At 48.9% G+C, this 24,231-nt stretch overlaps 2 protein-coding genes across 6 annotated transcripts in view; one reads left to right on the top strand and one right to left on the bottom strand.

Annotated features, from left to right (window-relative positions):
• Positions 1 to 8,766, top strand: part of Fhip1a (FHF complex subunit HOOK interacting protein 1A) — a 209,443-nt gene extending 200,677 nt beyond the window's left edge. For 2 of the 3 annotated variants that reach the window (XM_041659420.1, XM_041659421.1), the window contains 3 exons: positions 577 to 755; positions 1,084 to 1,222; positions 6,783 to 8,332. In XM_041659420.1, the coding sequence (XP_041515354.1) occupies positions 577 to 755; positions 1,084 to 1,222; positions 6,783 to 7,036 (572 nt within the window). In that variant the 3' untranslated portion in view covers positions 7,037 to 8,332. Of the gene's footprint in view, positions 1 to 576; positions 756 to 1,083; positions 1,223 to 6,782; positions 8,333 to 8,576 lie in introns of those variants that run through there. The other variant, XR_005974937.1, reaches the window with a different exon arrangement.
• A 288-nt stretch (positions 8,767 to 9,054) lies between these two features.
• Positions 9,055 to 24,231, bottom strand: part of Gatb (glutamyl-tRNA amidotransferase subunit B) — a 67,455-nt gene continuing 52,278 nt past the window's right edge. For 2 of the 3 annotated variants that reach the window (XM_041659424.1, XM_041659422.1), the window contains 4 exons: positions 19,804 to 19,882; positions 14,378 to 14,512; positions 13,032 to 13,156; positions 9,055 to 10,500 (listed from right to left, as the gene is read on the bottom strand). In XM_041659424.1, the coding sequence (XP_041515358.1) occupies positions 10,494 to 10,500; positions 13,032 to 13,156; positions 14,378 to 14,512; positions 19,804 to 19,882 (346 nt within the window). In that variant the 3' untranslated portion in view covers positions 9,055 to 10,493. Of the gene's footprint in view, positions 13,157 to 14,377; positions 14,513 to 19,803; positions 19,883 to 24,231 lie in introns of all 3 variants that reach the window. The other variant, XM_041659423.1, reaches the window with a different exon arrangement.

Genomic DNA, 24,231 nt, shown 5'->3' on the forward strand with positions numbered 1-24,231 from the left:
TTTTTTTTTTTATTGCGAAAAGAAGAAAAAAAACATAAACAAAAAACAAGTTTCCACCTCCTCCCAGCCTCCCATTTCCCTTCCCCTCCTCCCAGAATTCTCCCCCTCCTCCCACCCTTCTCCCCCTCCTCCCACCCTTCTCCCCCTCCCCCCACTCCTCTCCCCCTCCCTCTCCAGTCCACAGAGCAGTCCGGGTTCCCTGCCCTGTGTTAAGTCCTAGGTCCTCCCCCCTCCGTCCATATCTAGGAAGGTGAACATCCAAACTGGCTAGGCTCCCACAAAGCCAGCACATTAAGTAGGATCAAAACCCCGTGCCATTGTCCTTGGTGTCTCATCAGCCCACATTGTTCGCCATGTTCAGAGAGTCCGGTTTTATCCCATGCTTTTTCGGTCACAGTCCATGGCTTTCAAAGTATGAAGGTGGCTGTAGAGTCAGGAGGTCAGCTGTCATTCACAGGGAGAAGCAGATGGGTGTCTTCTGTGTTGGTGGTTTGTGACTGTGGCCCCGGTGATTCTGCGGCTTTAAGACTTGTCCCACATCCCCAGCCAGCCCTGACGACACTGTCCTCTCTGCAGGTCCATTCATCAGTGTGGTCCTGTCGAAGCTGGAGAATATGCTGGAGAACTCTCTGCATGTCAACTTGCTGCTGATTGGCATCATCACCCAGCTGGCCAGCTACCCGCAGCCACTCCTGCGCTCCTTCCTCCTCAACACCAACATGGTCTTCCAGCCTAGCGTCCGCTCTCTCTACCAGGTATGCTATAGACACACCTGCGCCTTTTCTCTTTTCTTTACACTCATGATTTTGTTAGTTTTCATAATTCCCACATCCCAATTAATTTGCTTTCCTTCCCTGTCCTATTAAGCTGATTGTGTCGGTTATTCTAGACAAACTGCAAAGCTTCATTTAGTTTGATGTTTTGAGGGTATCTTACCAAGACCATACATGCAGTTAAAAACAAGAAAGCAAGCTTCTGATACTGTAACAATCCTTGTAACGAGGGCTGGATCCAAAAGATACATGGATAACAGAGTGGGATTACGCTGTGGAGCAATAGCATCATTCATGTGGTTCTTGACAGGTCCTTGCTTCTGTGAAAAACAAGATCGAGCAGTTTGCTTCCATGGAGAGAGACTTCCCAGGGCTCCTCCTCCAAGCCCAGCAGTACCTGCTTTTCCGGGTGGACATGTCTGATGTGACCCCTGCAGCATTCACCAAAGGTCAGGCAGCTTTCTCCACCTTCTCCATCCTAGCCTGCTCCCACTCCCCCACATTCTGGGTTGTGTTTGTTGGTGTTGCTTGCTTGGCATCTGAGCCCTACAAGCATCAAAGAATGTTTTTATTTGTGTCCATCTTAGAACAAACTTCTCAGATCTGAAGGGCGTCCTGGCTCGCACTGGCCCATACCCTCCCTCGAGGATCTGGCTGGCCATTCATTTTCCTTGTTGAGGTGGTTTGGGGAAGGCGCTGGTGTGTGAGGTGTTGTTAAACTCCAGTAAATCACAGTACCTGTGGAGCACAGAGAGGCATTATGTGGACTCCTTGGAACCATCTTTTGGCCATTCCTGCCCTGCGGATGCCATCTGTTCTCTTTATTGTATTTTCAGAGCATCTTACACCAAAAAATAAATGTGCTTTAGGACTCTAGGAGGTGGACGCTGTCCCCAGCCTGATTTCTGACAGGTGTTAGGTGGATCATGGCAGGACAGAGAGAAGGTGGGTGGCGGGGAGGTGTGGGGGAGGAGAGCTGAGAATAGCTCCGCTGGCCCCTAGGCCTGGCTAGCACTGCTGCTGTTTGGCTTTGTTTCTGTTCTGGTTAGACAAATCTGATGGCCATTGTCTTCTGGGCTGTGACACAGGCCCTGGTGAGCAGACGAGCACATGTCCAATATGGCTCTGGCTGTACCACAGCTGTCCAGGTTGGAACCAGGCTTCCACGGGGCAGGTGAGCAATGAGGAGACTTGGTGAGAGGCAGAAACATAACTCTGGGGGAAAGTTACACCATTAAAACAAGCTGAAAAGAACCAGAACTGTGCAGCTATTGGATCGGGTCTCTGTGTGTTTGCTGTTTGATCTTGGTCATTTTGCTTCACTGGGTCTTAATGTTTAGCTAATTTTAGAGGTGGGGCTCTGGATGGAACCAACGGCTCCCAGCATATTCAGCACACAGTCTGCCGCTCAGCAGCATCTCCTGCTCTTCCCTTGACTCTTAAAGGGTTTGTTCATCTCTTTCTGGCCACAGCAATATCTCTGCTTGTGGTGAACTACAGGGGTATGACAGCAGATTTCAAAAGGCCACTGGTAAAGCAACGGGTCAGTGTTTAGGTTGTTAGACTTTGGAAGGGGAAGGCAAGGCTGAGGGAGGGCAGGATGTCTGCATGGGGGAGGATGGAATCCAGGCCCCGAGGGAGCTTGGTCTGTTGTTCACCTGGTGGAAGAATGAGCCTCGTTTGCCCTTGTGTTTGACAGGTCACTGTCAGAGCTTAGTGGCTTCAATCATGGCTGTCACTGACTGTGTATAACTGCATGTACATGTGGACTTGGGGTGTGTGGATGTACCCTGAACCTAGCCCACTCATGTGCACCTGTGCACCACCAGCAGGGTGTCTCAGACGGCCCCACACATCTGCCTGTTGAGTGGGGTGATAGCATGTTTCTCAGTACTCAGCACCTTAGCAGCAGCAACATACGTGACCAAGGAGCTCCAGGACTGAGAGTGGGGACATAGCAAATCCCTGAGGCGGAGAGCTCACTCAAGGCCAAGCCTGCTGCTTTGGGTTAGCTAAAGCGAGCCTCTGGGTTCTCAGGAAGAGCTGTAAGGAATGGTGGTCTATGCTGCTTTGGTTGGCTAAAGCAAGCCTCTGGGTTCTCAGGGAAGAGCTGTAAGGAATGGTGGTCTATGCTGCTTTGGTTGGCTAAAGCCAGCCTCTGGGTGCTTAGGAAGAGTGGTAAGGAATGGTGGTCTATGCTGCTTTGGTTGGCTAAAGCAAGCCTCTGGGTTCTCAGGGAAGAGCTGTAAGGAATGGTGGTCTATGCTGCTTTGGTTGGCTAAAGCCAGCCTCTGGGTTCTCAGGAAGAGCTGTAAGGAATGGTGGTCTAGCAGTTTACTGGACAGAAGTGGCTCCGACTTCTGGCTTCAGGTCCATCTTCACTTGTATAGTTTGTAAGGTACTTTCCTAGACAGTCACGTTCTACTGCTAAACAGCACTGTAATGTGGACAGGGATTACAGTGGCTCCATCTTGGCACATGAAATGGCAGTCAGAGGTCTGAGGCTCAAGTATCTGAGAGTATCCCGCCTCATTCACAGAGACAAGGGGGTACATGTAAACACACACACACACACACACACACACACACACACACACGTAACTACAGGAGACACTACAATGAACTGCAGCCAGCATATGTGGAGTGGGCAGGGCTGATGTCACTTGAACCAGGGCTTGGTCCTGGATCACCTTGATTGGCAGCTGTGGTTAGGGAATATGTGCCGGTGAACTTTACCATAGAAGGTTATCACATTGGTTAGCGGGCATCAATGTTATTAAGATCCCAACAATCGGGGGATTGATTTGTGGGAAGCTTCTCTTGAGAAGAAAACTTTCCTCTTTTAATTGGGTTTGTCTTAGTTTGCCTTCTGTTGCTGTGATGAAACACCAGGACCAAAAGCAATCTGGGGCAGAAAGAGTTTATTCCAATCACACTTCCAGATCACAGTTCATCTTCAAAGGAAGCCAGGGCAGGGAGCTGGAGGTAAGAAGTGATGCAGATGCCATGGAGGGCTGCTGCTTACTGCCTTGCTCCTCATGGCTTACACTCAGGACCACCAGCCCAGGGATGGCCCTCTCCACAGTGAACTGGGCCCTCCCACATCAAGCATCAATCGAGAGAATGCACCACAGGCAAACAGGGTAGGGCATTTTCTCAGTCGAGGTTCCCTATTCCAAGGCGACATAAAAGCAGTCAGCAGAGCGGCTCATATTTACTTTGTAACGGCTCTTAGGTTAGTCAGGTCACCCTCTCCACCACAACAGAAATCCAAATCACAGATAGCTTCCCGTTACCAAGAGCAGAGAGCTGGCTTCTGATGTCGTTGTGATCTAATTGCCATACATGGGTCTTGTTCTCACAGGACAAGTTTACAGTGAGAATCAAGGTAAAGGGCCACATATTTGGGTCTCTAGCTCTGCGTGCTGTGCCCTCTGCCCAGTCCTGCTGCCGGATGAACGGACAGCATTTTCCCTCCTCTGAGTCAGCCTCGAACACCTTCCATAGCAGTTTTTCAGATCTCAGACACCATTTCAGAGCCCAGCCCTGGTCCTGATGTTGATCTGCACTTCTTCTCCCTGCCTCTCCCTTTGGGTGTGTGCACGCAGTTGGGCCCTTTTATAACACAGCAGCCAGAGCGGTTCCACTGTTCAGCTTCTGCATTCCCTTCCCTTCCTGGTGTCCCCTCAGGAAACCAGGCTCCTCATCGATGTTCCCAACAGCAGCAGTAAAGAGGACACAGCACAGAGAACTCCCTGTGCTGGCTACACAGACCAAATCCCTGGCTATTGAGGTTTAGCTACTGTTTCAGGTTTAAAAAGGAAGGAAGGAAGGAAGGAAGGAAGGAAGGAAGGAAGAGAGAGAGAGGGGGAGGGAAGGAAGGAAGTAGGGAAGAGGGAAGGAGGGAAGGGGAAGGAAGGGCTATTCAACTACTTTAAAATTACACAACAGTAGTGCTGGGTTCTGCCTTACATTCAGAACCTTTAACTGAGCTCACTAGATGTTAGCCCATTCTACAGAGAAGGAAATGGACCTGGTGATCACTCAAGTCTGCTTACTGTGACGCACTGAAAGGCCATTTCCCCGGTGGCAGGTCAGCTTGGGTCCACCCCAGTGGCTGCTGAAACTGCCTGACGGAGTCCCCACAAGTTCCTAGACTCCTCTGCTACTCTTCTGCTTCATGAGGAAAGATTCTTGGATTCAAGCCGGCAGATAAACCTTAGCAGGGGCACTTCTAATTCACAAACCATGCTAGGTAAACACCCATAGAAAGCCTGGCTTAGAGGAGGGGCAAGTCTGAGGGAGAGAGAGCTGGCAATGAGGAAAGCCAGGCTCTCTGGAGGAGTGTGAAGGAATGTGGGTCATTCCCTTCATCACTCATGGTGCACAGCATTGCTGGTCTCCAGGAATAGACTGGCCTAGGAGGGCTTGACGCTGGGAGACACTGAGGCACAGCACAAGTAAAGGAGCAGTGTATGGCTGAAAAGCTGAGCCGGCCTCCAGCACGTGGGCCTCCGGCACGTGGGGCAGGAACCCAAGCAGGGGGCCTTGAGGGATTGTGGGGCAGCAATGGCACGGGCTGTGGGGAGTTGGTGGCAGCTGGAGTCCTCCATATGCAGGCCAGTGGCCCCTGTACTGGACACGCAGTGGCTCACCCGATCCTCAGAGGCATTCCATGAGCTTCTGAAAGTGCAGAGAGGTGGAGCCACTTGCCGGGGTAACCTGCCAAGGCTGCCCTTTGGACTGACATTGCTCACACTCTGGTTTAGGCTCCTGCCACGGCATGTGAGGGTTTTCTGGTAAGAGGTAGTGGGGGGGGGGGAGATTCTCAACGTTCCCAGTTCTCTGTGACACGAACTGTGATAAGCTTTAATCCAAAAGAATATTTAAAGCAGCAAAGTGGAGGATTTTTTTTTAACACTAAAGACTATAGTAGTGAGATGTGGAAAGTCCTATAAATGTCAAGAATTTTTTAGTGCTGTCGTTAAGCAACACTCTGAGAAGTGTTGAAAAATGGGGCTGAATTCTAAAAAGCAGCCAAAATAATGAAGAGCTTCAATACAGAGATTTAGAAAGAATAATGAGATCATTTGGGTAGGGGGCAGAAGGTGGCATAAATAATTCCTATAAATACATGAGGGCTGGAGAGCTCAGGAATTAAGTCAGAGATATCGGGCCATTTTAATTACCAGGACTGATTTGGTATGAAAATGCAAATCAGTTGGATACGTTAGAACTTGGGCTCTGTCATTGCTCTGTAAATGCTGGTCCCCAGTCCTTTGTTGCCCTAGATCCTGATGGCCACACGAGATTCTTAGGCTGAACCTCACATCATTTCTTTAGTTCTGGTCTGGAGGAATCGCTCACCCTCCTGTGTGAGGAGGACCCAGCAAGAAGGAGCTGAGGTTTCTGGGAAGCCCTTGAGGTCACAGCAGCAGCTGAAGAATACAAGAGCTTAAGGAGTGACCTGGTGACCAGGACTCCCCTGCACTAGGGTGTTAGCTGAGCAGAAGGGCCATAGGGGTCCTTGGTAAATTCCCCATGAGTCCATTCTCCACTCAGCTGACACCAGTGGTAGCAGGTACTGTTGGAAGTCAGCCTCTGTCTGTCTATCTATCTCTCATCTGTCATCTATTGATCTGTCCGTCTGTCTATTCGTCTGTCCATCCATCCAATCAGGGTTTTGCTCTGTTGCTCAGGCTGATCACATGATCCTTAATCTTTGGCCTCACAGATAGCCAAGTCTTCAGGGAGCCAGCACAGTGTCTGGCTGGGAGTTTGTCAGTCCTGTGTTCTTGCACAGCTGTGCCTGAGGCTCCCTGTACAGGATTTTAGGTAAACAGTCCTGTATGACAAGCTGAGAGCTAGCTGTTATCTGCTGGACAAACTTGCCATGGAGCACGTGGGGGCTGCCCTCAGACCTGGGCAGCTGAGGAACTGCATCCAGGACCCTTCTCCCCCCCTCACACGTTACGCAACAGTTCCTAAACTCCTCCTTTCTGCTTTCAGATCCCACTCAGGAGGTCTCCAGGACAGAAAGTGACAAGACCCTAACGGATGGCCCTCCACGTGTGTTTCAGCCCTTCCTGGGCAACAGAACCAAGGTGGCAGGGGCACCCCCAAACCTGCCTCTGCCAGTGAAGAACACCATGTTGGCTGCCGCTCTCTTCCCAGAGTTCCTGAAGGAGCTGGCAGCCTTGGCCCAAGAACACTCAATTCTGTGTTACAAGATCCTGGGGGACTTCGAGGACTCCTGCTGTTAGCTTTTTATATTACTATTTTAATAGATACTTGGTTTTATAAGGTTATAGCATCAACTGAATGTTAAATGCAAAGCTGCTTATCAAAAACTGTCCACTTTGATACTTCCTGACAATACTTGATTTGTAGCCGGGTCTCCCTTTGTTATACAGAATGTAAGTCTCTGAGCTGGCTGTCCCCATGGTGGGTCTTTCTGCTGAGTTTTTCCTCTTTACAAGGTTTATAGTTGTTCTTCCATCCCTGGAGCTTGAAGCTCACACAGCGCAGAGGTTCTGTGATCTCTGGACGCCGTGACGGGGGTCAGCTTTTCAGCAGCCTCAAGGAAGCTCCTCCACAGGGGCATGCCCTCTCTACCCTCTGAAAAATGCAAGAGGAGCATGGAGCTCCGCCTGCCACACAGGTACACCTCATCTGCTGCTTCCAATTTTACTTCTAGGACTTGCAGTCTCTCCACACGTATTGCCTTATATTGTGGGAAAATCCCCCAGCTCCAGCTGTCTACCCAAAAAGAATTTGGAATGTGGGGAGTTTTTATCTTGTTGCTTGAGAGCTTGCTCTATCAAGACCAAAACACAAGACAGCCTTAATTTAGTACGATTTGCACAAAATGAAGCGTACCTATGCAAACTCTGGATCTCAGGCATGTGATCAGGTGAACAGAGTGTGGTATCATATACTAAAAACCCAACCCTTATTATTTGTTTTATGAAAAGAAACATTAACTTGTGAAGCTATAGAGGACTTGGCGGGGGGGGGGGGCAGAGTTTGAAATGCAAAAGATAAAATTATACTAATTGAAACCTGTAGAAACACTGGTAGTTATTTCATTTTGCTAACGGGAGGCACGGATGGAAATGCATACGGATCCCAGGGAGCTGGTGAAGCTAGGTGCCTGCTGGGGACCTACAGCTTCGGAATGCCCAGATCTGCCCTGGGCCGGGTGAGTATGCCACAGGCTAAACAGGAGCCCCATACCCGTCCATGGAACATTGCTGACTTAAGAGCGGTTTGCCGAGTCATGGTGCAGCGGCCATCGTGTGGGAGGCACAGTAAACCGGCCTGCTCCTGCCCTCCTGATGCGTGCTCACAGGTCTCCCAGAGGACCTGCTACCCCTTCACACACCACTTTGTCCGGTTATTTGAGCTTGCCATGCCACTGAATGCTGAAGCCATATCTGCAAATGGGAGTTCTTTAACCTTGTGGTTTTATGACTATAAGTATCAGTATTCATGTCCACATTTCTTTTTATTCCTTAAAAAAATAAAACTCTAGGCAAGCATGCTGCTACTTAGCTATACTCTATACCTTTCTACATATTTATTAATTATACACCCCCTGTGGCAGGTGCCTGTGGGAAAGTGACTTTGGGTGTCATCCCCCTCACTACCCCGAGGTACTGATGCACACTTATGGTAAAAGGGGGGGCAGAGATGACTGCCCTGAGTATCAGGTGAAAGGGCAGGAAATCAGATTACCTGGTGTAGGATGTTGATAGCAAACTCACTTGACAACTCTAACTCCATCTGTTTGAGTCCTTACAGACTTCCCTAAGAGGACTGTGCTCAGTCTGACAAAATGGGAATGGAGCACTGAGAACCTCAAAGCCCGTGCAGTTGAGCTAAGTAGCCAGGGATGGTGTGGACGCAAGAGCAAATGTCATGACGATTTGAGTGAACGCCACTCTCGGCAGGCAGGTGATGACAGAAGCCCTCTCTTTGTGGGAAGGAGCAGCCGTGAGGTAGGTTATTTTAGTCCCAAAGTTCACAAGCTGAACCTTTTTATTCTCTTTTTTGGTAATACATTTTGGGAGAATTTTTAAAGCTATCTGACGTGTTTAAAATATGGTCCGGGGACTATGTCCTTGTCCCTGTGACAAGTGTCATCAGCTGCCATGCTTGAGGGGCAACAGACCCTGGACTGGCGTCACCGTGTCTAGCCTGACAGACCACAACAGGGACAGGGAGCAGAGGGTTCCTGGAACATCACACCATTAACCTAGATCTATAATTCAGAGTCTGATTTAAGGTCTACACTGAAGGAATTTATGGTTCAAAATACACGAACACACAGGGATAGTTAAAATTGATTTTGAAAATCATCAGGTAAATGTAAAAATTCAAACAAAGAAAATCCAGTGTAGTTTCAGTTTAAAACATATTTTCATGGGACGAATTACAATCTCCCAGATATGACATGCAGTTGCACGAAGAATTAATTAAAGGTGGTTTTATTACTGAATGCTTCCTTTCTGAGGCAGAGCCACTGTGGGGTTGGCCCCGTTTGGTTTAGTATCATTGTGGAAGGTGCTGAGACTTGCTGAGAGTGACATCGATGTCTGCTGTGTGACGTGGTCCTCAGTGACATGAACAGGTCCTGAGCCAGTGGCCTTTATTTGGGTTAGATGTGGTGCTTGGTTTTCAGCCCATCAAGATGTCCTGAGGCGGGGTGTTGTCAGCCTGTGAACAGAATCTAGAAACGGGAGCTGTGAATGGTTTGGGTTGCTCCAGTTTGGGCAGCGAGCATCTGCATCCAGGCTGTCACGTGCGTTTGCTTGGAGCTCCATTTAGAGGTCTAAAGTTGTGATGTGGCTATCCAGACGGGATTAGCGTATGCCCGGTGGCTCTCAGTAGGGAAGTCTGGCCAGAGTGGTGGGGCATGTCACAGCATGATGTGAACTATGACCATGCTCCAGTTCTCACTTAAGGGTAGTCTAGTTCAGCTGTGTGTTTGCAGACATGGCTGTCAAACCTGCCATCTTTATAAAATGCAGGGCAGCTATTACGGCACACACCACTTCAAGTCACTGGCCCAGGACAGCCTAATGTACAGTCTGCTGTAAACTTCAAGTCAGTTCTGCAGTTGGCTTTTCCTGAGGCCACAACAGCTTTAAACCGTTAGGGGGATATATTAGCCCCTATTTCAGCTACCAGTCTGTGAGTCACTAATCTCCATCACGCACCCGTGTGAGCTTGGAACAACTTGTCAAGGGTGTGTACTCTACCCTTACGTCTGTCAGGGAAAGAGACATTTGAAGAGAATGGAATTGGCTGTTTCTTTTTTTTTTTTTTTGGAATGACCATCATAAACCTAATGCTTCACAAAAAGCTCTTGGAGGACTCAGAATAGCTTCTGGGATAATTCTGCCTCAGCAAATCTCCTTACATCCAGGCATTTACTAGTCCATTACTTGTTTTGGAGGACAGATTATCTCGGCAGCTAATTGCCTAGATGCAGAGGGCTTCATCAAGAGATTTTCTGTAAGCTTATTTAGGGGGAAAGCACTGTGGGCGAGGGAGAGGAAGGCAGGGCGAGTCGGTGTCTGTGATTCCTCTGCAGAGTCCGCCTGCTGATGCGGATGCTCTTGTCTTTGAAGATGTGAGTTAACCCTGGCCACAGGATTTTGTCCCCATATTCATTTCAGGGTTCTTTTATGGCGTTTTTAGATGAGCTGTGTCACTTCAGAACCTGAAAGGTGATGGAAATGCTCAGGGAAGGTTATTAATTTCACTGAGCCGAGGCCACACAAGTCTGTCCCTAGTACATTTTACTGGGACAAATCTATAAAAGGACCACCGAAAGCTAGGCCTCTTTTGCCCCTGTGGACATTTTACATGGGATCTGGTGCTGATGAACTTTTTAAAGACTCCTGTTCAACCATGACCTGGGCAGTCAGTGAGAGAGGACTTCAGGCAGTGCCTTCTGCTTCCTCACCTATGGGAAAGCAGCTCCCAGGTACATCTGTCTAGAACCTGCCAAAGCAGCCCAGTGGCCACATCCACACTGTGTCTGGCAATGGGAAAATTACATGACCTTCTAGATTGACTGTTTTCCTTTCGTTATGACTAAATTCAACCTAACTGAAAGATACAATATAAACGGGTGGACCGTGCCACGGCTGCAGTACCGGAATGACTGACTGGAAGAGGCATACGCTCAAACCTTTCCTGGCTATTTCCAGATGATCAATAGTTAAGAGGGGCATGGACGGTACTCACCTCAGTAGAATACTGGTGGTTTTTCTATCTGTGCCTTGAGAGAAATGAACAAAAGCTCTACTCATCTACAGACCTAGCAAGTGCAGAAGGCTGGTGTTGGACAGAGATGACCCAGAATGTAACTAGTAGCCCATCTTACAAAGGGAGGGGTGCAGGAAGCTGCCTCTGTGATAAACGTACATTCTGTTAGCGTCCCATGGAAACCATCCGCAAGCCATGGTTTGGGCCTAGAGCAGGCAGAGGCGGCTGGGGAGGAGGCTGAGAAATCATCAGTTCCCACCACTTTCCCCTACCGATCATGGCTTCCGAGTCACACATCCAGCTACAGGTGTGTGGGTTCCACTGACAGATAGCAGTAGCCTCGTCTATGGTGCCAATTCATATATTTTAATGAGATTTCCCCTAACTGGTCCAGACTACATTCACGCCTATGCAAGAAAGGAAAGTCCTCGTCAGGTTCCAGGCAGAGCTGGCCTTGGCTTTTCCTTGGTAGCTGTGCTGTGCATGACCTCTTAAAGCCTGGTTTGGGGTTTAAAGACAACAAGGGGATGTGGCATTTGTCAGAGCTAGATGGTGTCTCCTCTGGGAATACTCCATGCACTTTTCAGTTGACAAAATCGTTTTTGGAAACTACTTCTACCTTCCACCCATCGAAGTGAGCCCAGGACATCAGCTTCATCATTGTTTCCTGCAAGGGTTGATGACCAAGACAGAACCTTTGGTAAAAATGGAAGTTGTAAAACTGAACCTTATGTTCTTTATGAAATAAAGGTCCGGCCGGATTCGAATCTGAGCGTTCTGGCCACAGGAACTCAGGCTTAGAGAGCGATAGGGGTCCTATTTCTCTCTCGTAGGGAGGTTAGCAGAAAGCACTTTAACAGCCAGCATCAGGGCAACACAACGTGGGGCCCATGGCTTCCTGGGTGAGTAACATTCTAAACTTCATCTCCTGCTTGTCAGAAACAAGCCACAGAATTGGTGTCCGCTCCATCTCAGCTTTTGGCTGAGCAAGGGGTCACTTTCCTTCACTCCTCTGTCGTGAAGCCATCACTCTGGTGACGGAGGTGGGGTGTCCACTCTCCCCTGTTCCTCAGCTGCCCTTGGAATGATGGCCCCAGCAATGATCTTACCAAGCTGGAGAATGCCAAAGTTCCCCTGCCCCACCACTTTGCTGTCAGTTTGACAAGTAGTTCTAAAAACATTCGAAAAACTAGTCATCTTCAGAAGGGGGGTGGAGTTCTGAGGGTACCGGGCATGTAAGAAACTTGGGGTACCCAGACTCCAGAGTGTGGTGTTCTGAGGTACCAGACATGTAAGAAACAGGGCACCCAGACTCCAGAGAGGGAGGGATAGGGTCAAGGCAATGGGCCTTCATCACCACTGTCAGCTGTACTTCGAGTTAAAGGTCAAGATTATGATTTATTAGTTTATAATCTTATTCTTTCTAGGTAAAAAATTTAATGTTTCAGATCTCTCTTCTGATCTTTTTTTTGGGCCTAAAGCATTGCGTTGTAAACTATACAGTCTCTGGAGTGGAAGTTAATTTTTATGTGCTATTTCAGCATATATTTTGTTCATTAAATTTATCTGAAGACGTCCGTGTCACTTCAGTTCACTGGGAGCTGACAGTGCAACAGGACCTGCTCTCACTCAGGTGAGCGGGCACCAACACCTTTCTTCCAGCCTCGTGCCTGAGCAGTGTGTTACGTGGCGTCTGTTCTGCTGTGGTTTCCTCTCCACAAGCCCACTTTCAGGTCTGCACACACTGTGTCCACCCAGCTGTCTCAGTCTGCCGCCTTCAGTGCTTGACTCCTGGGAAGCCTTCACTGGCCTCTGCGGTGAGACAGCTTTATTCTTAGATCTGCTTCACCTTTAGTCACGGCTGCCACCATCACAGAACCACTGGGCCTCAGAGGACACACACAAGTACCCACACGAACAGCGGCTTTCACGGGCTCCACACTGTCCTCCCTCGGGCTGAGGGACCTCACCACATCTCACAATGACAGCTTCTTCTCCAGTATCTCCTTTATCAGCGCTGGGTCTGCTCGACTGAGACTTGCTTTGCGGACCAACCCAATCAGCTTATTTATAGCTTTGGGGTTCCTTTTCTTCACATCCATCACCTGTGAAAACAGAAGGTAGGAGGTGAAAATAAAGACACTCAACCAAGAATCTGCAAGGTTGCCACTGATTGCAAATTAAATTCATGTTCTTTCTTCCCTTCATGTAAGATGTAAAATGAGGAGGGGATTACATTCTGAGATCTTTCTATGCTCCTGTCAGAAAGGACCTGGTTCCTCTGCTTCTGCTTAGAGCGAACAAGGGAGCCATGGTCACAATCTCCTCTGGGGTGGGCGTGGCTGAGCCGGGCATTTGTGGTGAGCATTGGGTCTAATCAGGCAGGGAGCCTCTCAAGTTTTCCAGTGCCACTGGGCAGGCGCCCCGGCTCCTTGCCAACAAGAACTGCTCCTTAGAAAACAAACCTTTGGGAAGGCAGCTCACTCAGAGAGGGCTGTAGCAGGTAGGGGGTGGTAAGGGCAGGAGGGGCTGAGCGACATCAAATAACAGTGGTGCTGGCCTCCCTCCGCAAGGGTCCTGATTGGCAGGGAGTGTGCCTGAGTGCCGCAGGGCGAGTCTGAAACCAAGTGTGTCCTTATCAGCCGCTGCAGATGGGGCAGGAAGATGGGGACTGCTGGGAGCGTGTGGGCTCATCTTCCTTATCAAGGGCTCTTTACCAAGCCGTCAGTGTCCCTGCACGCTGACAGGTGGTGTGCATTATTCTGAAAGAGATACTAGTAATTTTTCCCCACTGAAAAATCTCTCTCCAGACAATATGATTAGACCTGGGGTGGGCTGGGAGGAGGGAGACCTGCAACTTGGCACGGTTTTCCTATCTTATGCGAAGAACACAAAATGACTTGGTTTTCAGCCATGTTTCTGTCAAAGGATCTCTCTGCATCTTCCCTCCTTCACAGGCTGTAGCCCTGAAGCATTTCCTAGCCTTCCCTCACTGCAGCAGGTCCTCTTGAGGAAGTGCAAGTGGCCACACGAATCGTAAATAACAGCTCTGGGAGGGTGACAGACCCCTTGAGTTAAGACTCGGACTTGCTAGTGTGTCTGTCTAGAGTAGCGCCATAGAGCGCAAACACCAGTGAGGAACTTTCCTCACAGGAACAAGAGTCTGGGCTTTCATCTGGTTTTGTCTCTTTGGACTTCTAAGTGCTGACACAAAAGGAGGGACTGACAGGGCTGGGGCTGCACCCCTGAGGAAGGGCTGTGGCTGCAGCAGGAACTGTGCACAGATCGCTGCACAGGAAGACCTTGCTCCCAGGGGAGATAGTCACCGTTTGGGGGTGTCCATCTATGGTGGCCTGGCAGAGCTGTTCCAGGGCCTCGCGGTCCTGCATCAGTTCCAGCTGTTGCTCTGACACGATCTGTGCTGCTGTCTTCCCCTGGCCCTTCCACAGCTCCTCAAACACCTGCAGGTGGAGAAGACAGGAGAGGTGAGGACCTGCACTTCTGTCACCTCCAGGTGCCTCTGGTGCTGCAGCACCAGGAAGGGAGTGGCAGAGTCAATTAGCACCTTGCCAAGTGGTCTGGCCCAGGGAGAAGCCACCATTCCTCCCATAACCTTCCCCGAGGTCTGGGAGCTTCTCCTTCAGCAAACCAAGTCTCTCCTGGGGTTGGCCGCTCCTCCTGGGGAGGATGAGGACTCAGGCTGGCCAGGTGTGTCCATTTGATGACTCAAGCCAGGCGGCAACCTTCCTCCTAGAGGGCTGGTGATGGATCTGTCTTGAGGTGACGTTTCCTAAGGGATAGGCCATACAAGCAGCAGGAGGAGCCGCCCCTGCACAGTCCAGAGCAGCCTGCTAGGAAGCAGGGCTGCGAGAGGCAGGAAAGTGACCTCTGAATGAAGACAGAAAACTACAAACAAATCACAGCTCACAGGCTCCGGCCTTCCCTTCCTTGTGTCCTGTGGGAGAGCAGAGCAGAGCCCAGTCTGACTGGGACAACTAATGTCAGTGCTTTGCTTATTTTTCTACTTAAATAACAACAGACCCCCAAAGGAATGAAACTTGGGGAAAAGGCAAAAATTGTGGAAGGCATTTGCTGCTCGGGTTGTTTTTTACGTCTAAGAGAGGATGCAGCGCTGTCTTAATTTGACTCCTGCCCTCAGCCTGCAACCATAAGACACGGGGACACTCCCTGTCTCCATGGTGCTACTGTGCAGCCGCTCCCTCCAGGAAAGACCATTCCTCAGTAACCAGCACACTCGACAGAGCAAAGAGGAGGAAGTGCCCTGAGCGTCAGCAGGACTGCCGTCCCCAGTGAGAACAGAGAACAGCCGGGATCTGTACTGTGACGGAGGAGGCCCCATACCTCTGGTCAGCTGGCCAGACTCCTGTACTGGTGGGAAAAGGATGCCTGTAGGGTAAAGTCCCACTGTGAGTGTATGTGGGCACCTCTCTGGGCACCTCCACCTAGTCCTAGTGACCCAGGAAAAATAAGAAATGTGAACCACAGGCCTTCAAATGACATAAGATATTCAGTGAAAACATGGAACACAAATCTCCAAATTTAATTCCTAAGGAAATAACCCTGACCAAGAGAGAGCTATGAGAGGTTTGAGTGTCTGCTTTTTCATGTGGTTTACCTGGGCGTGAGGCTGCTCAGAGCAAGTCTGGGCGCTATCCTGCCCCATCCCCGATACATTTTTGCTTACTTAAGGCAACAGGAGCTGGGAGAATGGCTCAGTGGGTACAGAACTTTCTGTGTAAGTGTGGGGACCTAAGACTGGTCCCAGCTCTGGGCAGGTGGAGACAGGAGGCTCTCTGAAGCTTGCCGGCCAGCCAGAAAGCTGCAGGTTCTGTGGGGTCTTTGTCTCAAGAACTAAGGCAGAGGAAATAGAGGAATGTGTGTCCAGCCCTTCTATCACAGAAGTACTTATATTAACAAAAGCTAATGTCGACCAGCTATATTTTTACCATGAGTTGGTGAAATTAACCCCCATCCTTCAGGTCATCTGCACAGACTTCTCAAGTCCCTCGCTCAGGCATCCACAATCAGAAGAGAAGGCGAACCTCAAGCCAGCTCAGCCCCACCCAAGGCTGTGCACAGAGAGCCGGGGCAGCTATTTCCTGGTAAGTAGGCAGAACTGCTTAGCAGACAGAACCCACTGCTGTCCACTTCAAAATTAGTGGCACTGGGCCCGATTCAGCAGGCTCCAGTGTCTAACTTTTGCTCCTTCCTATTTAGGCTCCTGGATGAGCCCTCAGGAAGGAAAGCAGAGGGGCCTACTAGCCCTGCTGTCCCGACCACCTGGCTTCGATGGCCCAGGCTCCTGTTGCAGCATAACCCTCAGCTACTGTCTGCTCACACTCTGAGAAGTGTTACCTCAGGTAGTAAGAAGTCACCGACAGTACGGGAACACAAGCTGGAAAGCTCCACACACAGACACGAGCCAGGAGCCACAACAGGGGCAGAAACAGCACATGTTCTGGGGACTGAAGCCATACTCTTAACCCAGCCACAGGCTGGTTGCACCCAGGCCCCTCACCTGCCACTGACTGTCCTAGGCTTTTGAGTCAGTATAGAGAGGAAAGGCCTACTTAGGAGAAATGTCAGGGAAGGAGTCATGTCCCCACAGAGAAGGGAACTGTTGTGAAGGCCATTCTTGCAGGAAGTGACGAATCCAGCAGAAGCCTCCGAGGAGGCAGGGCAGGGGAGATGTACAGAGAACGGAAGCACCGAGAGACTTCAGTCACATGACAGTGTCAGAAGCACCGAGAGACTTCAGTCACGTGACAGTGTCAGTGCAGGTACAATGTAACATTTCCCACATCTGAAGAGCTCTGGTGCCTTCTCTCTAAAGCCCACTCCAGCCCACACAAAGGAGGTTGGTTGAATGGCACTCTGAGTGTGCTGGACCTCTCATCTGGGTGGTGCTACCAGCAGCTTTATCTGGACAGCACTCAGGAGACAAGACTCCATCTATAACGAAGCTGCAAACATCTGCCATCGTTCGGAGCTGTGGCTTGGCCAGCAGTTGGGACACAGCCTGGGCCTCCTTGGACTATATGCAAGTTAGCTGTAATGCTGATATTTCTGGAGTCTGATGTGTCCCAGTTGGCCCTGTCCTTAGTGAGGAGAAGAGGTCATGGGACTGCCACCTGCCACTTCAATACACAGACCTGGCTCCTGAAAGAGGACCGCAGGGTGCTTTTGTCTACAGTGGCCGGGAGGTTGTGCATTATGGCATACAATCTTCAGGCTTCTATTTCTGAAAAAATAGGGCTGCTTCCCAGTGGACACCTCTTCCGGCCCTGGCCCCAGAATGCCGAGGCACGAAGGCTGTAAGCCTCAGAAGTCCCACTGGAGCACCCGGGAGGTGGATGCCATGACACAGGAAAAAGACCGAACTAATTGGCGACAATGTCAGCAAGAGGCAGGCGGAGACAGAGGGATTAATAACAAATTCCAACACAAAGGAGGACGGGATGAGTCTTCGTGCGCATCTTTGATCACCAGTTAGCCATGCCGTTAATCTGATACATTCAGCCTCTTCCGGTACAAGCAATAAGATCAGAGAGTTTGTGTTCTGCCACACAGTTTCTAAAGCCTAAAGTACACTTTGTTGAACTTTTCTGCTAATGCATTAAAATGAATTACAACACAATTTTTCTTTTTATCTATTTAAAAAACATCATAAAATAAGATGCAAAAAGATGTCTAACATAATTAGTCATTAGAGAAATCCATCTCTAGTGAGATACACTCCACATTCAGAAATGTGACTTGTGAGGATCACGTTAAAGGTGGTGCCTTTAACTCTAGCATTCAGGGCGGAGGCAGGGGAGCTCTGTGAGCTGGAGGACTGTAGCGTCTGTACAGTGAGTTACAATCACACAGGAGCACCTACTGCAGTTCCTAACTGCATCCTACAAACTTGCTCTCAACTCTCAAGGATGCTTCTTTTTGTAGCAGACAGAGACCACTGCAGAAAACCACCTCTGGTCAAGATACGAACCTAGCTGACTTCGGGGTGTTCAGCCCCTACCGACACATCTACAACACAACCCTCATACCAACGGCACAGGGACCAAAATGTCTGCTGTGACAGGGGAACCCTGCCCATGGAACCCCAACAGTGTGGCCGTGTAAACAAGACCATAACAACAACACCAATACACATGCTATAGCGGAAGGGGGAACCACACAGGTCCCTACCCTTAGACAGGAGCTACAGACAACTAGACTTCAGCTGTCACAGGGATGGGCCCCTAACTGGTTAGCCAATACCAAGTCAGCCCTGAAAACATAACACAAGCAGCTACTTTAAGGGACTCATCAGGGCTTGGTTGGTTTACTTTTTGGTATGTGTTCACACACACATACACTTTCAGGCTTACATCACCATGAATGGCTACTTAAATCCTTTATAATCAATAAACACAATATTCATTATTTCTGCCGAGAAAAATCAATGGTCTTCTTACAAATGGAAAGCACAGAGCAGAAAATACAAGATAAATTCCCCAAGGCCCTGATCCGTGAGGGCGATTCCCCCAGCGGCACAAACTAAACACTGCGGATCAGGTTTTATTTTCATTCCACGGTCTCACAGAAGTCGGGCTCACCCACTCCTTTAGACATGCTGGAAGTTGATAAAACGCAAACATGTCTCTATCTGTGGCTAAAGCCAGCTGTCAGCATCTTCCCGTCCTTTCTGTTTCTCTCCACCAGAACTATCCCACTTGAGGTTTTTTCTTCTTCATTTCAAACACTACGATTCGTCTCTTATGTGTACACATATTCTTTGCCCCGAGCCATCTACTCTTCCCACAACTGCTGAGCCCTGTCATAAACATTTGTAGTCCTCTGACATCTACGAAAGGCAAAGCCATTCCTGGGTGTCGGGTCCCCGTAGCTGACAGCCTCACGTGAGGCGGCTCACAGAACCTCCTCCAGTTCCTGTCCCCAGTTTCACAGCAGAGAGCTTGGGGGATGTTCAGTGGTGCCTCATAATTAACCAAAAGCAGCCGCTTCCCCAAGCCTCACTTTGTAACCTGCCACTACTGTCAGACTGTATAAATACTAAATGCAAAGGCACCATTAAAATAACATTAGGGTCTGGCTGAAGCACTGACAGCTGCGCGCCTCTGAAGTCGAGATGAGGCGGCCCTGGGTGTTCTTTATCTTTCTGGGTACTATTTGTAGACTTCTGAATTCGAGGAATCACACACCCACCTAGCCTTGTTAGTGGAGGTGGTCAAGGAGGCGGCCCCTTTACACGATGCTCTTTTTCCCCATATCTCCACACTGAGGTGCACACGTAAAATAGCATCTCCCAAGCATGTAGCTCCTGACTGAGGACCAACTAACTCTAGAAGGGCAGGTCTGTGACAGAAACAGACGCAGCCTTGGAACTGCTGTGAAGACGGGAGAGGAGCAGGTGGACTGCTGGGGCTGCCTGGCCATGACATTGGGGAGGCTATATGGTCAGCCAATATTTGGGGTAAACACTCAGGGAAAAGACAGACAATAGCTAGTTCTCCCAATAAGCCAAAAACAAAAGCAAAACCCCTCTGCTGACTCTCTATGCTGCACTGTGCTGGCTTCCTCCCTGTGCCAAATGAAATCTTCCCGTATTCAAACTCGTGGGCACTTATACTTCAGTCATGAGATTCACTTAGTGATGCCATTTGAGTTTTACAGAAAATATTAGCTGGGATTGTGGAGCGATGGGAGTCTTCCGGGAATGTGCACATACCTGTTTAGCTGCTGCTGAGGAAATTGCTTTACTGTCCAGCAGGTCCAGGAGTTCGGCCAGTGCACCAGGTGTGACAGGACTAGCGGCCCCAAGGAGAGAAGAAAAGTCAATGTCTTACATCAGCAGCACCCGCTGGCACCCAGAATTCAAACTCTCACTCTGTGTGTTCAATCAACCATACCCAAGGATGAAAGTAATAGGCTAACTGGCTCTATTATTCTGTATTTCAGAAGCATGAGCTTTTATACTGCATGCTTTCTAAAATCCTTTATTTTACCACCCAACAATAACAGCCATTTGATGGCAGTTATAGCAAAAGACAACTGCTCAATGTGATTAGTTCAAAACGGAGGTGGCTACGAAATTCACGAACCATAAAGAAAAGTGGCAAAAAAAAATCCAGTAATATTTTTGACTGAAAGATCAAGTTGAAAATAACTTTAAATAAAAGAGCTAACAAAACCACTTTCCTGAGTGTTTTTACGCAAATATAAATTCCTCTTCACTGTAAGGGAAATGTGGTGTCTATAACATGGGATGTCTACACGCATTGCCCTGTGTCTGCAGATTCTTAAGGTGTTCTTGACACAGATGGGTTGGAAATGCACAGTTTCTCCCCTTACATCAGGTGACGACTGCAAGATGCTAGGTGTTGCTAACTCGCACTCAGAAGACTGAGGGTACACACTCAGACTGCTGAGAAGATGGGGTCAGGACCACCTCTTTACAACAACAGTAACTAGGATATGAAATGACTGTCTGGGGTCATCATGGGGCGAGTTAAGATAGGATTGTAAACACACATAAGTGTGTCTGTCAGTGTAAAAGGACCCTGAAGCACTAGAGCACTAGAAACACCTCTGCAGAAGTTGTGGTTCCTGTCACTCACTATTCATTTTTTTAAAAAACTTTCACGTAACACAGGGAACTAAAGTTTATCCCCAGTGCCAATTCCCATGACCTCCAAACCAGTAGTGATCAAGATCACCACCTTCTAACTGAAGGCCCTTACTTAGCGTTGTTTGTTCAGTCTTGGGAGGCCCATCTTCCTTAAACTACGATTTATCCCTAAGTACGCAGGGTTCTCTGGCAGACAGGGTGGGGGCAGGGGCTGAGTGGAATGGTGACTGTCAATGACCCAGACTGCCCCGCCCCCAGTCACCAGGGTGAAACACACACACCCAATCAGGAGTCATCAGGCTCAGATGGGGTGGGAAGCCTGGGATGGGTTGAGGCGGAACAACTCTCACTCTGTGTGTTCAATCAACCATACCCAAGGATGAAAGTAATAGGCTAACTGGCTCTATTATTCTGTATTTCAGAAGCATGAGCTTTTATACTGCATGCTTTCTAAAATATATATATATATATATATATATAAATAATAATATTCTGCCATGTTAGCGGTGGCTGGGCAGAGGGGGCCTAGGTGGGGTAGCCAGAGACAGGTCTCCAAACTCGATCTAGGCTCAGGAAGTTACAATAGGCCTCACCAAACTCAAGTTAGGTTTAGAAAGTTACACTGGGCCTCACGAGGCCCAACAAAAGTATGGACAAAAGATAATTCCAAGTGGAAGCCGGGTTTGGAGACTATCTGGTGGTACTAAATTCACACTCAGAAGTCCAAGAACTGTCTTGACTGAAGCCTAAGAGGCAGAAGCAGAAGACTGCAAAGTAAACAACAGCCTTTTCTGACCTCCCTTCTTTACTGGCAAGTACTGGCAAGAAATAATCAGTTTGTTTTCAAAATGTAGGTTGCTTGGATGTCCTACAATCCATAAAATACAATCCCCATTTATCTTAGAGTGTAGACCATGTACAGAGTCCAAAATAAGCACTAAGATTGTGCTAAGTTTTTAGACCATGAAAAGAGGTCACCATTCATAAGTTGATGGCTCACAGTCCATCTGACCTGCTGCTCCAGAATGCATAGGAGAGCTGCTGATAGGGACGGAATGCATAGGAGAGCTGCTGATAGGGACGGAATGCACAGGAGAGAGGCTGATAGGGACGGAATGCATAGGAGAGCTGCTGATAGGGACAGAATGCATAGGAGAGAGACTGATAGGGACGGAATGCACAGGAGAGAGGCTGATAGGGACGGAATGCATAGGAGAGAGGCTGATAGGGACGGAATGCACAGGAGAGCTGCTGATAGGGACGGAATGCATAGGAGAGCTGCTGATAGGGACGGAATGCATAGGAGAGAGGCTGATAGGGACGGAATGCATAGGAGAGAGGCTGATAGGGACGGAATGCATAGGAGAGAGGCTGATAGGGACGGAATGCATAGGAGAGAGGCTGATAGGGACGGAATGCATAGGAGAGAGGCTGATAGGGACGGAATGCATAGGAGAGCTGCTGATAGGGACGGAATGCATAGGAGAGCTGCTGATAGGGACGGAATGCACAGGAGAGCTGCTGATAGGGACGGAATGCATAGGAGAGAGGCTGATAGGGACGGAATGCACAGGAGAGCTGCTGATAGAGACGGAATGCATAGGAGAGAGGCTGATAGGGACGGAATGCATAGGGAGAGCTGCTGATAGGGACGGAATGCATAGGAGAGCTGCTGATAGGGACGGAATGCATAGGAGAGCTGCTGATAGGGACGGAATGCATAGGAGAGCTGCTGATAGGGACGGAATGCACAGGAGAGCTGCTGATAGGGACGGAATGCATAGGGAGAGCTGCTGATAGGGACGGAATGCACAGGAGAGCTGCTGATAGGGACGGAATGCACAGGAGAGAGGCTGATAGGGACGGAATGCATAGGAGAGCTGCTGATAGGGACGGAATGCATAGGAGAGAGGCTGATAGGGACGGAATGCATAGGAGAGAGGCTGATAGGGACGGAATGCACAGGAGAGAGGCTGATAGGGATGGAATGCATAGGAAATTGGGGATCAAAGTGCCACAGAGCCTATATTTAGTGCTATATTTAGTGAGTTCCTGCCTTGCTGTTCCTGGTACCTTTTTGCTGTGTCCTCACAAGAATTAAAGGGTAAGTAAGTCCTCTAAGTTATTTCTAAGACATTAGTGCTAGAAAAGCACTAATCTTTTTTCCCTCTTTTTTCTTTTAAAAAATGTTTTATTTAAAAGTTTTTTTTTTTTTCATTTTACATACCAACCAGAGTTCCCCCTCCCTCCTCTCCTTCCACTTCCCCCACCTTCCCACATCCACTCCTCAGGAAAGGTAAGGCTCCTATGGGGAGTCAACAAAGTCTGGTATATCAAGTTTAGGCAGGACCAAACCCCTCCTTCCTTGTACCTAGGCTGAGCAAGGAATCCCCCCATAGGGAATGGGCTCCAAAAAGCCAGTTCATACACTAGGGATAAATCCTGGTCCACTGTCAGTGGCCCCCACAGACTGCCCCAGCCACAGAACTGTCTTCGACATTCAGGACGCCTAGTTCAGTCCTATGCAGGTTCCCCAGCTGTCAGTCCAGGGTCAGTGAGCTCCCACTAGCCCAGTGTCTGTCTCTGTGGGTTTCCCCATCATAATCTTGACCCCTTTGCTTATATAATCCCTCTTCTCTCTCTTCAGCTGGACCCTGGAAGCTTGGCCCAGGAAAAGCACTAAACTTATTCCTCAAAGTTCAACACCCAAGACTCCATTTCCTATGATTATAATATACGACTTTGGAGCACACAAAAATTCATACCATGATGCTATAAAAGATGTGGGGTAGAAAGTGACAGAGAAAGTGCATTAGATCACATAAGAAGGATGTATTTTGCCTTACAGAAATTCATCACATGACCTTAATTGATTAGTTTGGTTAGAAATTTCCTCTATAGATTTCTTGACTGACTTAACAGCAAATGAATTTCTCGGTTACATTGCTGTTCTCACAATGCATTGATACAGTAGACCAGTAATTCCTGTATCCTGAAACTGCCCACAACTCCGCCAACTGGCACACTGCACATACAGCTGCTCTTCAACACACTATCCCACGGATACTAAAGTCATGTCCTTTGTACATGGCGATACAATCATCTAGAACCTGTGTACACCTTCCCCATACCTCAGGTAATTTCTTGATTACCTACTTAATATGATATGGCCGGAATGCAAACAGTTGTAAACTGTGTTGTTTAGGAAACTGATGAGCATGAGTCTGTACATGCTCATTGCTGCTGTAATTTCTCAGAGGTGTTTCCGGTCTGTAGTTGGCTGAACCCCAGATATGGAAAAGCTGACTGCAAATCGCAGCTATGCCAGGGCTGAACTTGTGAGACCACGACAAAGCTCAGTACCTGTCACGCTGGTCCTGAGAGACGCTCTCGTCAGTTAAATACATAAACCACCAGGATTCAGGCTCAGGATTCAGGCTCAGGGGTGGCAGCCGCACAGCCTGCTAATTTGCTGCTCTCAGGTCATCCTGGATTCCAGACAGCGAATGTGTCTCCATGAAAGGAGAC

Source organism: Microtus oregoni, unplaced genomic scaffold, assembly GCF_018167655.1.
Source record: "Microtus oregoni isolate MIOR12 unplaced genomic scaffold, Mior012 000010F_ref0000083, whole genome shotgun sequence".
NCBI classification, from domain to species: Eukaryota; Metazoa; Chordata; class Mammalia; order Rodentia; family Cricetidae; genus Microtus; species Microtus oregoni.